The 14,697-nt window shown below is 39.1% G+C and overlaps 1 protein-coding gene across 1 annotated transcript; it reads right to left on the bottom strand.

The window, feature by feature from the left end:
* Positions 1–1,181: 1,181 nt before the first annotated feature.
* Positions 1,182–10,926, bottom strand: LOC132345077 (G2/mitotic-specific cyclin-B1-like). Its single transcript, XM_059885837.1, is given in 3 exon segments — positions 1,182–1,500; positions 5,973–9,846; positions 9,848–10,926. Coding segments are annotated over 2 exon segments (1,284 nt in total). The 5' UTR covers positions 10,202–10,926; the 3' UTR covers positions 1,182–1,500; positions 5,973–8,916.
* Positions 10,927–14,697: the final 3,771 nt, after the last annotated feature.

Genomic DNA, 14,697 nt, shown 5'->3' with positions numbered 1-14,697 from the left:
AACATAAAATCACTAGGGAACCCTCCTCATGTTGAGGTATTTCCTTCTTGGCATTTCATTGCGTCTGTGCTGCAAAACCGGGATTATAATTTGTAACCTGCTTTTATTTTTTCCTTAGTATTAATATTTTTTCAAGTCATTAAAGTCTCTGACAGCACAACTTAAGTAACCATATAATATATAATATATTCTACTGTTTGGATTATATATTATTTACTTTTGGATATTAGGCACTGTTTCTCAAGTATTCAATGTTATTAATCATTCAACCCTGTATATTCACTAGTAGGACTGATGCTACACCTGAAGCTCAAATACTTTGGCCACCTGATGCAAAGAGCCAACTCATTGGAAAAGACCTTAATGCTGGGAAAGATTGGGGGCAGGAGGAGAAGGGGGTGACAAAGGATGAGATGATTGGATAACATCACCAACTCAGTGGACATGAGTTTGAGAAAACTCTGCTGCTGCTGCTGCTGCTAAGTCGCTTCAGTCACGTCTGACTCTGTGTGACCCCATAGACGGCCCACCAAGCTCCCCCGTCCCTGGGATTCTCCAGGCAAGAACACTGGAGTGGGTTGCCATTTCCTTCTCCAATGCATGAAAGTGAAAAGTGAAAGTGAGGTCGCTCAGTTGTGTCCAACTCTTCGAGACCCCATGGACTGCAGCTTACCAGGCTCCTCCGTCCGTGGGATTTTCCAGGCAAGAGTACTGGAGTAGGGTGCCATTGCCTTCTCTGTTGACAAAACTCTATGAGATAGTAAAGGACAGGGAAGCCTGGCATGCTCCAGTCCATTGTGTCACAAAGAGTCAGACACAACTTAGTGACTGAACAACAACAGTAATTTTAGAATGAATATGCATCTCCTTTTAATTTTCTATGATGCTTTTCTAAAATTGAAATCATTGGATTACATAGCATGTGCATTTTTAAAGGTTTTGGTGAATAGTGCACAAATTCCTTAAAAAATTTTTATCAATTGCTATCAGCAGTTTATGAGTACTTATTTCATAACTTTCTAAATTATAATGCTTCATGTATTTGCCATTTTTGTAAAAGAGAAAAATGCAACTGTGTTAATATTTTTTAAATGTATAGTATTTTTTTTTTTAGTAATGTTACCAAACTCATGTTCAGCTGCTCACCACTCAAAAGCCAATAATGGAGAGCCAAGTGTTGGTAGAAAGAAAAGTTTGCTTTAATCAGAAGGCCAGCAATCTGAAGAGAAGGAGGACTCATGTGCCAGAACCAACTCCCCAGATTCTGCTCAGCCATGAGAGTTTTTGAAGGGAAAGGGGGGAAAGAATATCAGTGAATTACCAAGGTACAAGCTTAGATTCTGCATCATTCTTCACTGTGCACAGACTGGCTGACTCCTCTTTATCTTTTCTTCAGATGTCATCTTGCCCATGTCATCTGCCTGCAGGATTGCAAAGGGGGCTGCTGGGGGTACATAGCTGCTCATGCTTAACTATTTAATTATTCATTCTTCTTTTAATCTAGGGAAAGAATTCACAGGTTAGGCATGGCATGGTGTGCATTCAGTAGAATATAAGTCAGGAGTAAAGTCAAATTGTCTAGTGATCTCATTCCTATAATTAGATTCTTTTAGGGTTAGAGAGGAACAGGAATGAGCAAGCAGAAAAGGGACAAAAGAGCTTCTTTCAGTAACGCAATAATTTTTCACATATATTTACCAGCTATATTGTTCCTTCTCCTGTTGGTGTGTGAATTTTTCACCGACACTCTTTGACCATTTTTCTATTTAAGTTCAATCTTTTTTATTGATTTGTAAGCAGTCTTTGTAAGTTTTATATATTATACCTTTGCTTACCATATATGTCACAAATGCTCCTCTCAGTTTGTAGTCTTCTTTTTAATTTTGTTTCTGGTGACCTTCTCTGCAACAGACTGTCATTTTTATGTACTCAAATATTGCCACATTTCCTTTTGTGAGTTCTTCCTTTGTTTTATGCTCAGAGGTACTGTACCTTTGCAAGATCAAATAGATGCCTGTATTTTCTTATTTTGTTATTACTTTCTTTATATGTTTTTATTATTTAATCCATTCAGAATTTGAGTCAAATTATATTATTATTTTTGTCACCTAAGTGGGACCTAACAACATGGTTAATGGATTGAAAACAGTTTTTTCCTTGTAAAAAATAAAAGTCATCCCAGTCACCTTAGCTTACATGACAATTACAAATTTTCCTAAATGGGACAATTTGCCACTTTCAATAAATGATTTTCTCATAGGATTTTCACCTAGAGAAAACATGTTCACCTTAAGTAATTAAAACCAGCATGCAGGCTGGTAGAGAAAGGAAAATTCTAAGAAAACTCTGTGGTTCCTTTGTACTTATTTATTTTAGAATTTAACTGTAGGTTATTCAGTTGGTTATTGATTATCTGATCAATCAGTTCAGTTCAGTCACTCAATAGTATCCAACTGTTTGCAACTCCATGGACTGCAGCACACCAGGCCTCCCTGTCCATCACCAATTCCCAGAGTTTACTCAGACTCATGTCCATAGAGTCAGTGATGCCATCCAACCATCTCATCCTCTGTCGTCCCCTCCTCCTCCCACCTTCAATCTTTCCCAGCAACAGGGTCTTTTCTAATGAGTCAGTTCTTAGCATCAGGTGGCAAAAGTATTGGAGTTTCAGCTTCAACATCAGTCCTTCCGATGAATATTCAAGGTTGATTTCCTTTAGGATGGACTGGTTGGATCTTCTTGCAGTCCAAGGGACTCTTAAAAGTCTTCTCCAACACCACAGTTCAAAAGCATCAATTCTTCGGCACTCAGCTTTCTTTATAGTTCAACTCTCACATCCATACATGACTACTGGAAAAACCATAGCTTTCACTAGACGGACCTTTGTTGGCAAAGTAATATCTTTGTTTTTTAATATGCTGTATAGATTGGTCATAACTTGTCTTCCAAGGAGCAATCATCTTTTTATTTCATGGCTGCAGTCACCATCTGCAGTGATTTTGGAGCCCAAGAAAATAAAGTCTGTCACTGTTTCCCCATCTATCTGCCATGAAGGGATGGGACCAGATGCCATGATCTTAGTTTCCTGAAAGTGGAGTCTTAGGCCAACTTTTTCACTCTCCTCTTTCATTTTCATCAAGAGGCTCTTTAGTTCTTCACTTTCTGCCGTAAGGGTGGTGTCATCTGCATATCTGAGGTTATTTATATTTTTCCCGGCAATCTTCATTCCAGCTTCTACTTCATCCAGTCCAGCATTTCTCATGATGTACTCTGCATAAAAGTTAAATAAGCAGGATGACAATATACAGCCTTGACGTACTCCTTTCCCGATTTGGAACCAGTTTGTTGTTCCGTGTCCAGTTCTAACTTTTTTCTTGACCTGCATACAGGTTTCTCTAGAGGCAGGTCAGGTTGTCTGGTATTCCCATCTCTTTCAGAATTTTCCACAGTTTATTGTGATCCACACAGTCAAAGGCTTTGGCATAGTCAATAAAGCAGAAGTAGATGTCTTTCTGGAACTCCATTGCTTTTTTGATGATCCAACAGATGTTGGCAATTTGATCTCTGGTTTCTTTGACTTTTCTAAATCCAGCTTGAACATCTGGAAGTTCTCCATTCACATACTGTTGAAGGCTAGCTTGGAGAATTTTGAGCATTACTTTGTTCGAGTGTGAGATGAGTACAATTGTGCAGTAGTTTGAGCATTCTTTGGCATTGCCTTTCTTAGGGATTGGGAAAAAAACAGAGCTTTTCCAGTCCTGTGGCCACTGCTGAGTTTTCCAAATTTGCTGGCATATTGGGTGCAGCACTTTCACAGCATCATCTTTTAAGATTTGAAATAGCTCAACTGGAATTCTATCACCTCCACTAGCCTTGTTTGTAGTGATGCTTCCCAAGGCCCACTTGACTTCACATTCCAGGATGTCTGGTTCTAGGTGAGTGGTCACACCAACGTGGTTATCTGGGTCATGAAGAAACTCGTTTCACAGTAAAATAATTAAGGCCAGTGCTCTTGGGTTTCACTAGTAATTCCACAAAACCTTAACTCAAAAGCACCCAACTTACAGCATAGCAGAATGATCCAAGTAACCAATTTACTGAGTCAGCTGGGAAATAATGCCTTTTGACATTAGGGTGGTACCCTTCAGTGTAAAATTGTATATTGTATATATATAAAATTGTATATAATATTGTATTATCTGAACTAGTGACTAATACGTGATGCTGTTTCTCCCCAAACGAGACTTATATTAATAAAGAAAAAATTAATATATGATTATATACATAAAATAATAAGGAAGAAACTGTGAGCAGGGACAATCATTTCCATTTCTGCAATTGCTTCTGAGATTATCTGTGGCATTGATCACTTTCTTCCTCCTTCATTCATGCTCAGACAGCTCCTCAGCTGGTCATGGTTCTTTGGCTAACAGGCTGATCAAAAGCCTAATCCCTGAGTAGGTCTGAACCTTGGCGATACTTGCTATATAGGGTTGCTGTGGTCTGCCATCGGAGAAGGCAATGGCACCCCACTCCAGTACTCTTGCCTGGAGAATCCCATGGACGGAGGAGCCTGGTAGGCTGCAGTCCATGGGGTCGCTAACAGTCGGACACGACTGAGCGACTTCACTTTCACTTTTCACTTTCATGCATTGGAGAAGGAAATGGCAACCCACTCCAGTATTCTTGCCTGGAGAATCCCAGGGACGGCGGAGCCTGGTGGGCCACCATCTATGGGGTCGCACAGAGTCAGACACTACTGACATGACTTAGCAGCAGTAGCAGCAGTGGTCTGCCATCAACTTTTGGCACTGGATATCACAATAGTAGGAGGTACTCCAGAGGAATTCCTGAGCTCCATCTTAGAAACTCATAGTTAACCACTCTAGTAAACTTTATTTTTCTTCCTGGTCCATTGGCAGGAGGAGCCCAAAAAGCCAAATGGCAGTCTTAACATCCCAAATTTCAGTTCAAATGTCTCCCCCAATGGAATATTTATCCACTGAATAATAAGACCTTCAGGCTAGCAGGACTTGGACTTGGGAAGGAAAATTTTGTGCTTTGGTCATTCAGCATAGTAATAAGAAATACCAGCTACATTGTACTCCTTGATTTCTGGACCAATATGTCCTGGTTTGGGGAGAAACAGCATCACATATTAGTCACTAGTTCAGATAATATTGTATATTTTATACTGAAGGATACCATCCTAATGTCAAAATGCATTATTTCCCAGCTGATTCAGTAAGTTGGTTCCTTGGATCATTCTGCTATGCTATAAGTTGGGGGGCCTTTGAGTGAAGGTTTTATGGAATTACTAGTGAAACCCAAGAGCACTGGCCTTAATTATTTTGCTGTGAAATGAGTTTCTTGATAAAAACAATATTCTATGAGAACACATGGTATAATAAGGTAAGATGTAAATAAGGCATTAAGTCAACAGTCTCAGCAAAATGGCCCAGGAAAACAAACCAGAACCAGATTGTGTTTACTCCAGTGAGGACAGAATACTGTTCACTCTATAATGGAAAGGACTCAATATAAGCAACCAGCAGGTAGGCTGCCCTCTCATTGTTATACAATATGGAGAGCTTTCTAATGGTCTCTACATCTGGCTGATTGGCATTTAGCAGTAGTGGGAGAGCCAGGTCAACCTCAGAGAGAGGCAATCAATTTCTTTATGGAGGCATATCCAATCATCATCACTGCTATGATGCACTATTGTTTATAAGCTCATTGACACAGTAAGGTCACTAGGGAAAGAAGCTGATTGACGTCAATGGTGAGTCATCTGGTTTACCTGGTTATTGAACATGTGGTGAAAATTCACATGGGATATTAATATTCCCACAGGCTAGGCCCATTTCAAGAGATACATGCACATAATTCTTCCCCAATCCTCCTTATCAGCAAACCTCCAATCCTATTCTTTCCAGATTCCTTCACCAAATGGCCAAACTTTTAGCTATTACCTGTGAGCTGGTGTAGAGCTGATGTCATGTCACCTTCCTGGTAAAGTTCACCATAAGGATTGTACCCACTGGAGGAGTTCCCTTCATTGTCCTTCAGAGCCACTCATGATTTATTTGTTAATCAATGTAAAAGCAGAGGATTGGTCCTTGAGTTTTTCAGCACAAAATTCTAAGGCCAGGAGGCATGAACTAAAAAATCAAAGAAAAGTTAAACCACTTGGAAGCAAAATATTATGCTGAGTTAGATAAATGTCAACACAATTTTTTTTCTGTACATACATTGTTCCAAGAATCCTCTGCCCTCTGCAATAACCAGCTTGTCTGTGAACCATATACTCAATATTTGCATGCCTATTAGCTAATATTGATATTAGGTGAGACAGGAACATTGCTAGCAACTAAAGCTGAGCCATCAGAAATCCTGTGACCTGACAATTCCTTTATCATTTTATCCACTTCCCTATTCCAAAAGAAACACAAGTATGATTGGCATGCACAGATTCTGCAAATCCATTTACCCAGATAAGAGCAGGGAAGGAAATAAATTCTAGCCCCTTAAAGGTCAGGGATATGCAATTTTCATTTCATGTAAGTGACTTCAGTCAAATAATTTGGAAGAAAAGACTAGGTGAGTGGATGCAGATTTTTTTTAAGGTTTTAAATGTTAAGCACTGTAAAGAAGTCAACAACTGAACCTCAGGAAAGGATTGGCCTTTAAAGATCACTGAGCCAAATCCCATCTCAAATCCCTGAATCCTCTTGGCAAGTCTCCCTCAAATGACTTTCCAGACTTTAAAAAAAATTTCAGTGACTGAGAAGTCACTACCTTTGCAGACAGTCATGTAAGGAAGTCTTTCTTCAGGGGAGCAAAATATCTGTGTCACAGTCACAGTTCTAACTCGGGCCCAAACAGGGCCAGCCCCATTCCTCTTTCAGTGACAACCCTTCTAATAGCTTCTTCTATCATAATCTTCTTTTCTCCAAAATAAGTGTCCCCAATTTCTTCCACAATTTTTCACATGATCTGACTTTACATTCACCTCAATTTTCCAATATTCCTCTTGAAAGTATACATTTAAACTGAAGTAGTAGCATAGATTTAGTATACAATAGAGTAGAAGTATAATTCCATATATTCTAAAGAGACTGTAGTTTTTTCAACTTAATGTCCAGGTGGATTTTTCTGAAAGTTGCACCAATGTTCACTCTGATGGCTAATATTCACTAGGAGCTCACAATGTGCGAAGTACCTTGAAGAGGGCCTCATATGCATCATCTCATTTAATTTTCCTGACAACCACCTGTGAGAAAGGCACTATTTTTATGCCACTTGCAAATGAGGAAAATGAGGTTTAGAAAGAATAAGTACCTTGAAAAGAAAGTGAAAGTGATAGTTGCTCAGTTGTGCCAGACTCTTTGGGACCCTATGGACTGCAGCCCGCCAGACTCCTCTGTCCATAGGGTTTTCCAGGCAAGGATACTGGAGTGCCATTTCCTTCTCCAGGGGATCTTCCTGACCCAGGGATTGAACCCAGGTTTCCTGCACTACAGGCAAATTCTTTACCGACTGAGCTACCAGGGAAAGACTTAAATGTGAGTGAGTGAGTGAAAGTCGCTCAGTTGTGTCTGACTCTTTGCGACCCCATGGACTATACAGTCCATGAAATTCTCCAGGCTAGAGTACTGGAGTAGGTAACCGTTCCCTTCTCCAGGAGATCTTCCCAACCCAGGGATTGAACCCAGGTCTCCCGCATTGCAGGTGGATTCTTTACCGTCTGAGCCACCAGGGAAGCCCAAAGTACCTCACCTAAGGTCAAATACCCTATAAGTGGCAGAATTCGGTCTGTCCCAGGACTTCTGGGAAAGTAGCAGCACCTATTGGAGAAGGCAATGGCAACCCACTCCAGTACTCTTGCCTGGAAAATCCCATGAACGGAGGAGCCTGGTAGGCTGCAGTCCATGGGATCGCTTAGAGTCGGACATGACTGAGCAACTTCACTTTCACTTTTCACTTTTCACTTTCATGCATTGGAGAAGGAAATGGCAACCCACTCCGGCATTCTTGCCTGGAGAATCCCAGGGGGGCTGCCATCTATGGGGTCACACAGAGTCAGACACGACTGAAGCGACTTAGCAGCAGCAGCAGCAGCAGCACCTATTGATACTTAGTATGTGCCAAGACTGTGCTGAGCTCTCACTTCAAACCATTAAGTAGTTAGTATTAATATTCCCATTTTACACATAGGAAAACTGAGACTTAGAGAGACATAACAAAATGATTAGAAATAATGAACTAGCTTATCTGAACAAGTTCAGTTTATATACCCAGATTTGGGATTTTTAATTACCCCTTATAAAATTAATCTTGCTGGATTCAGTCCATTACTCTGTCAATTTTTTTTTACAAATACTGATTTGTTCCAAAGTATTTTTATCTCTGCTCCATTTTTATAACTGCAAGTTTTAAAAGAAAGTTTCCATGTGTTCGAGTTACCAACAAATTACACTGCATGGAAGGAGACATAGGAAAGAATCACGCACAAACCACTAGAACCTCTTTCCAGATGCTATCAACATACTCACCAGACCGTATCAGCCAGTCATTCAACCTTTAATACACTATGTAGTCTGGGCCATATTTCTCCATTTTGTCCACAAGAACACAATTTGTTGTGTCTTACTGAAATACAGATTTGTCATCCCAGCTCAAACTTAACAACCCTATCAAAATAGAATCATATTAGTGTGAAATAATTTAGAGATAGTAAATCTATCTTGGATCTCAGTGATCTTTGTGTGTTTCTAAGTATTTGTTATGTTTTTTTTTAAAGGATAAGTAAAAAGAACTTCAACTTTATTAAAAGTAAATAAATGTAACATATACTATGTACAGATGGCACATGGTGCCAATTTTATTTGCAGATAGTATTTCAAAGTTCACAAGTTACACCTTTGCCACAGCCTTGGCTAAATCTTGAACTAGTGCAGAATTCAGCTGTGCTAGAGTGCTGATCTTAGCATGCTTAGATGTGGCATACTTGTTCTTGATAGTCATGTGCTTTGTAAGCCCACGGTTCACCATGACCACATTCTTTGCCAGGTGTTGCATAACAACAAGAAGGGATTCTTCAGTATATGACAGGTAATGCTGTAGAGTTGGTGTCCATTCACCATTATCAAGAACTTTCAGTGCTAAGCAAAAAGCTCCCACTGCAATCTGAGAAGGAGGAAAGTGCACCATATCGTAGTCCAGCATAGGTAGTTCCATCAAATATTTGGCCAGAGTATGTAGCTCAACATCAACCTCTCCAATCTTAGATGCTCTCCGAAGGAAATGCAGGGGTAGAGGGTGACCCAGACTAAAACTTAAAGCTCTTAGAATCTTCATTTCCATCTGTCTGATTTGAAACTTGGTGTAGGTGTTGTCAGTCATAAAGGCAAAGTCACCGATTTCTGGAGGGTACATTTCCTCATATTTGCTTGCAGCAAACATGGCAGTGACTCCAACCAGCTGCAGCATCTTCTTGGGCACATAGTTATCCTGCATGAACCGATCAATTATGGAAACAGTCATGTACATGGTCTCCTGCAGTAATCTGAATTTTATTTGAACTTGCACTAGCCAGTCAATGAGGATGGCTCTCATGTTTCCAGTGACTTCATGACCCATTAGGTATTTTGCTTTGACTGCTTGCTCTTCCTCAAGTTGTCTTAGATAAGCATAGATATCTTTTACATATTCACTACAAAGGTTTGGATCCGCTCCGTCTTCTGCATCCACATCACTCACTGCAAGAATTACCTCTGAGAAAGCCTGACACAGATACTCTTCTGCAGGGGCACAGCCAGATGTTTCCATGGGGCTTGGAGAGGGGAGTATCGACCAAAATAGGCTCCGGGGAAAGTTTCTCTTCCTTAACAGGCTCGAGTTCCGGCTCTGGCTCCGGCTGGGGCTCCGGCACAGGTACAGGAGCCTTTTCCAGAGGTTTTGGTACTTTTTTAGCAGTAACTTTTCCAGCAGCTAAAGTTTTTGCTTCCTTTTTCAGAGGCAGTTTGGCCTGCGGTTGTTCACTGACTTTGTTACCCATGTCTCCAAGAGCTGTTCGGGGCCTCAGCCCGGGCTTAGATGTTGCAACAGAGGCCACAGGCACGCGCTTGGCCCCTGCCATACTGATCTTAGCCTTATTTTCAGCATTAATCTTCGTGTTCCTGGTGATCCGGAGCGCCATGGCTTCTTCTGCACCAGGCAGCAGCTCAGTGAGGAGGAGAGCACTGGAGCCCCCGACCAGCCAGGAGCTTGAATCAACCACAGGCCAACAGCCGTTCCTCTGCAGCACGCCGGGCTATGTTTTCAAAATAAAACAGTAAATTAAATGTATTTGCAGTTGCTTTCATTCTCATGATGCTATATTTTTATTCATGTAATTAGAGACAGCACTTTCTCCATCATTAAAATGATATCTGAGTTCCAGTGCCTTCCCACTTAGTCTTCTGAGTTGATTTTTGACTCTTGTGACTTGATTTTTATAATCCATGCTTGTGATCTTGACCTCTTGGGCATCTTTAAGATTGGCAGTATAATTTTAGACTTTTGTTTGTATTTCCTATTTTGCTAAGCTGATAGTTTTACTTTTTCCATCATTGAAATACCCATCAACTGTAAGTAAATTATCTTCTCCTGAAAGTCATCCAGAAGCTTTTGACAAATAGAGGCTTGGCACCTGAGTAATAATCCTTTAAGACCACGAATCTGTCATAGAACCTTTCCTGGCTTTGAAATGCTGTAATATATTCAGTAGATTTGGCAGTTTTCTGTTACCTCTGATTTCACTGCTTGGCATTTAATAGTTCTTCTTTGTATAAAATAATGTTTCCTTGTATATATATGGCTGAGTCTCTTCATTGTTCACCCAAATCCATCTCAACATTGTTAATTGCCTATACCTCAGTACAAAATAGAAAATTTTTAAACAAAAAAAATTTTCATTAAAAAAATAGCATTTCCTTTCAGTATTACAATGATATCTCTTTTTAAAACATTTAAAGCAATATTATAGATTTAAACTTAAGTTAATTTAGGCATCTGAATGCTACCACATATGACTGTAATGTTATTCACAAATGACCACTAAGAAGCATAGGAATTGCAGCATGTTTCTTTTGACACTGCCTTTCAGAAAATACCCAGATTTCAACATGTCAAAACATGAAAAATATGTAAGTCAGATAATTGAAGAAAAACAATAGCTATGCTAGTTATTGAGTCTATGGTACAAATTGTGCCCATGTTTCAAAGTCGTGCAAAACTGAAAACTTTCAACAGTATTTTCCTGGCCTCCATTCCCCATTTACAACCTGTAACAGAAGATGAAGATGTTTGATTAGGAAATAACAAAGGTCAGACATCTGTCTAATATAATGAAATGCTTTGTCCAAGATACTTTGCATTTTTCAACTGATTACCAAATTTCTTCACATAATCTTGTAAATCTTTTGTCCTGTCCCAATTAGCTTTATTTTAAATGTATCTGTAGAGCTATTATCCCTTTGAGAGATACGAAAGGTCACTTTCTTTTTTTAAAACACAGAATTATTCAACAGAGCTTAATAACTACACTGCTAATGTAATTCTTACTATACCTCTGAGATGAAATGCTCCTTGAGATAGATTCAGACCAAGTTTCATTTGTAATGTTAATGTATTTTGCCTGAGAAAGCCTCAGCTGTTACACTTCCCCGCATGCTGACCAAATCCTAATGAGGTTTTGGTACTACAGTAAAGAAAGACATATCTTTTCACTTTTCGTCTTGGTTCAGAAATTAAAATTACATTAGCCATTTGCAGTATGCCTATTAGTGTTCCTTTGATAATTTTCTGATCCTTAGCATTTATAAAGTAGACCTTGAATTTTGATACTACAAATCCTGATTGACAGTTAATGATTCTTTTCCTTATTAATAAAATGGAGTGGCCTGAGAAATTGATAGAGATGTTCTGTTAAAATAACATCATAACCTAAAAAGTAAGATAAAATAAGCAAAACAGAGCAGGAACCAGCTCAGTTCTTCCTCTTCAAAATGAGGGGGGAAATTTGTTTCTAAATATCGTGTCCTCAGTATTACAACTCAGATGAATGTTACTCATGGAAGAAAAACCAAGATGTGGTTTCAAACCTATTCAGAAAATAATTTTTTTTCCCTAAGCAATGGAAGAAAGTAATTATATAAACCACTTTAAGCCATTGTCAGAAATCAAGATTATTCATATCAGACACCCTGAATAAAACCAACATTTTTACTTGTTTCACACCCCCATTCTTCATCTCACTCTAGTTTACCCCTGTTTATAATTGCTAGAGTTTAGCTAACTCTTTGTTTTTGGGTATTTTATTTATTTGACAGGGCCAGGTCTAGTTGTGGCACGTGGGATCTTCAATCTTCATGCAGCATGTGAAATCTTTGTTGTGGCGCATGGGATCCAGCTCCCTGCCTAGGGGTCGAACCCAGCTCCCCTGCGTTGGGAGCATGGAGTCTTAGCCACTGGACCCTCAGAGAAGTCCTGGATTTAGCTAAGTCTTGATTCTACTATTAGCCCTGCATAAATGACACATTTTAAACTGTATAAAATTGAGAAGTTAATACATCTATTAATGACTCTCAGTCCCCCACTAATTTAAGCTCAAATGACAGGGCTTAGAATTCACAGCCCTTCTCATTCTGGCCTCAGCCTAACTTTCAATCCTTGTCATTAACCATTTCCTTGAAATTGCTTATGATCCAGTCGCTTATGAGATAACATGCAATTATCTCAGCTGCTCCATGATTTTTTTATCTCTACACCTTTGTTTACATTCTTTGGTCATTTACCTGAAATGAATGTCCAGGTATCGATCTCCCCCTGTCTATCCTACAAAGTATGCTAAAATATCACTTTTTAAATAATGATTTGTTTTAGCCCCCAAGTTGTGTATGAGCATTTAGTTTATATGATCTTTATTGAATTTATTATTTACACCTATAAATGATCAAGTAATCTTTGAAATCCAAGGACCTTTCAATATACTTTCTGGCAGCTTCTGCAGTGTAACATAGCACCTCACATTACATACTTCTCAGTAAATATGTATAAGAGCGTGAATAAATGAATAAATGTCTAGTCTCTGGTCTTATATTTATGCTATCTATTATTCATAAAGCAACCTCTCATTTTTTTTCATGCCAATCTAAACTTATTATAGGAATAAATTATTTTCAAGGACTAGGAAAAAATCCATTTTCAGTAATGTGACCCATGACACCATGCCACTGAAAATAATTAAAATAATGAAAAATATTTTAACTATATCTCATATTAGCAAGAAAATAAGGCCCCTCAGAAACCAAAAGCTAAGTAAATACAGGAATCCAAAGAAGTAAGCTGAACTTTGACTCTGGCTTTCACTTTGAGGACATTTGCCCATGGAGGTGAATTTGGGTTTCTGTATTCATAGGTTACAAGGAGATAAATCCTGGGAGCTACCTGACCAAGATGAGCAATCTGATAGGAGATGCCTTAATAAATCAGGTACCTCACAGGCCTAAACTTTCCCAGTATATGTGAACTAGAAATAAATCCAGAGGACAGCAAGGAAAATGGCCTATTATAAAATGTGTCATTGGGTAGAAGCAAACACTAAATCGCCCCTTGGAATTCCTACCCACAAGCTGGCCCTCACTTGAACTGGTAGCTCAATCTCATACCACCTGGGTACATCCAAAAAATCCTCAGGCAAAAAATTTAAAGTGTTTCTATGTTGGTAGAGTTCCCCAAAATTTGGCAGGAGCAAAAGCAAGTAGTCACTGGAGATATAAAATGCAAATACAGGGCTTAAAAAATTCAAAAGATAAAATTCCCACACATATAAACTTAGAGTTTAAAAACTCACACAGGGTTTCGCTGGTGGTTCACTGGTGAAGAATTCACCTACCAACGCAGGAGACACAGGTTCGATCCCTGGTCTGGGAAGATCCCACATGCCACGGGGCAACTAAGTCCGTGAGCCACAACTTCTGAGGCTGTGCTCTGGAGCCTGGAAGCTGCAGCTACTGAGACACATACTGAAGCCTGAGCACCCAAGACTCTGCTGCACAGGAGAAGCCGCTGCAGTGAGAAGCTTTGCACCACAACTAGAGAGGAGCCTCTGCTTGCTACAACTAGAGAAAGCTTGCATACAGCAACAACGACCCAGAACAGCCAAAAACAAATAAGTAAAACAATATATTTCTAAAAACTCTTACAACTTATCAGGAAACAAGACACCTAGAGTCAGTGGTAAATAGAAACAACAGATAGCAAAGTCAGATATGTAAAGATTTCAGATATTGGATTTAGAAGACAGGGACGAAATATTAAACTTATCTATTTTAAAAATTAAAAGGACAATGAAAATATAAGAGAAAAATAATAATGAATGTTTTAAAAAGACAAAACTGGTTTGAGAGAGCAAGAAAGAAGGAAGGAAGGAGGAAGAGAAAGAGGAAAGGAAAGAGGAAAAAAGGAAGGAAAGAAGGATGAAAGGAAAGAAAGAAAAGGGGTGGGAACTACATAGAACACTTAGAAATTAAAGCTATTAAAAGTGGAATAAAAAAACTCAATAGACTCTCCTTTCCCATTCTATTTCCCTTTCTCTTGGCCCAGCCCAATAATTCAACCTTGATTTTTTTTTAATTAGCAAATTGTCTTACC

This window comes from Bos taurus, chromosome 4 (assembly GCF_002263795.3).
Source record: "Bos taurus isolate L1 Dominette 01449 registration number 42190680 breed Hereford chromosome 4, ARS-UCD2.0, whole genome shotgun sequence".
Lineage (NCBI taxonomy): Eukaryota > Metazoa > Chordata > Mammalia > Artiodactyla > Bovidae > Bos > Bos taurus.
Note: the sequence above shows the minus strand (reverse complement) of the source record. Positions and strands in the feature narration are given on the sequence as shown.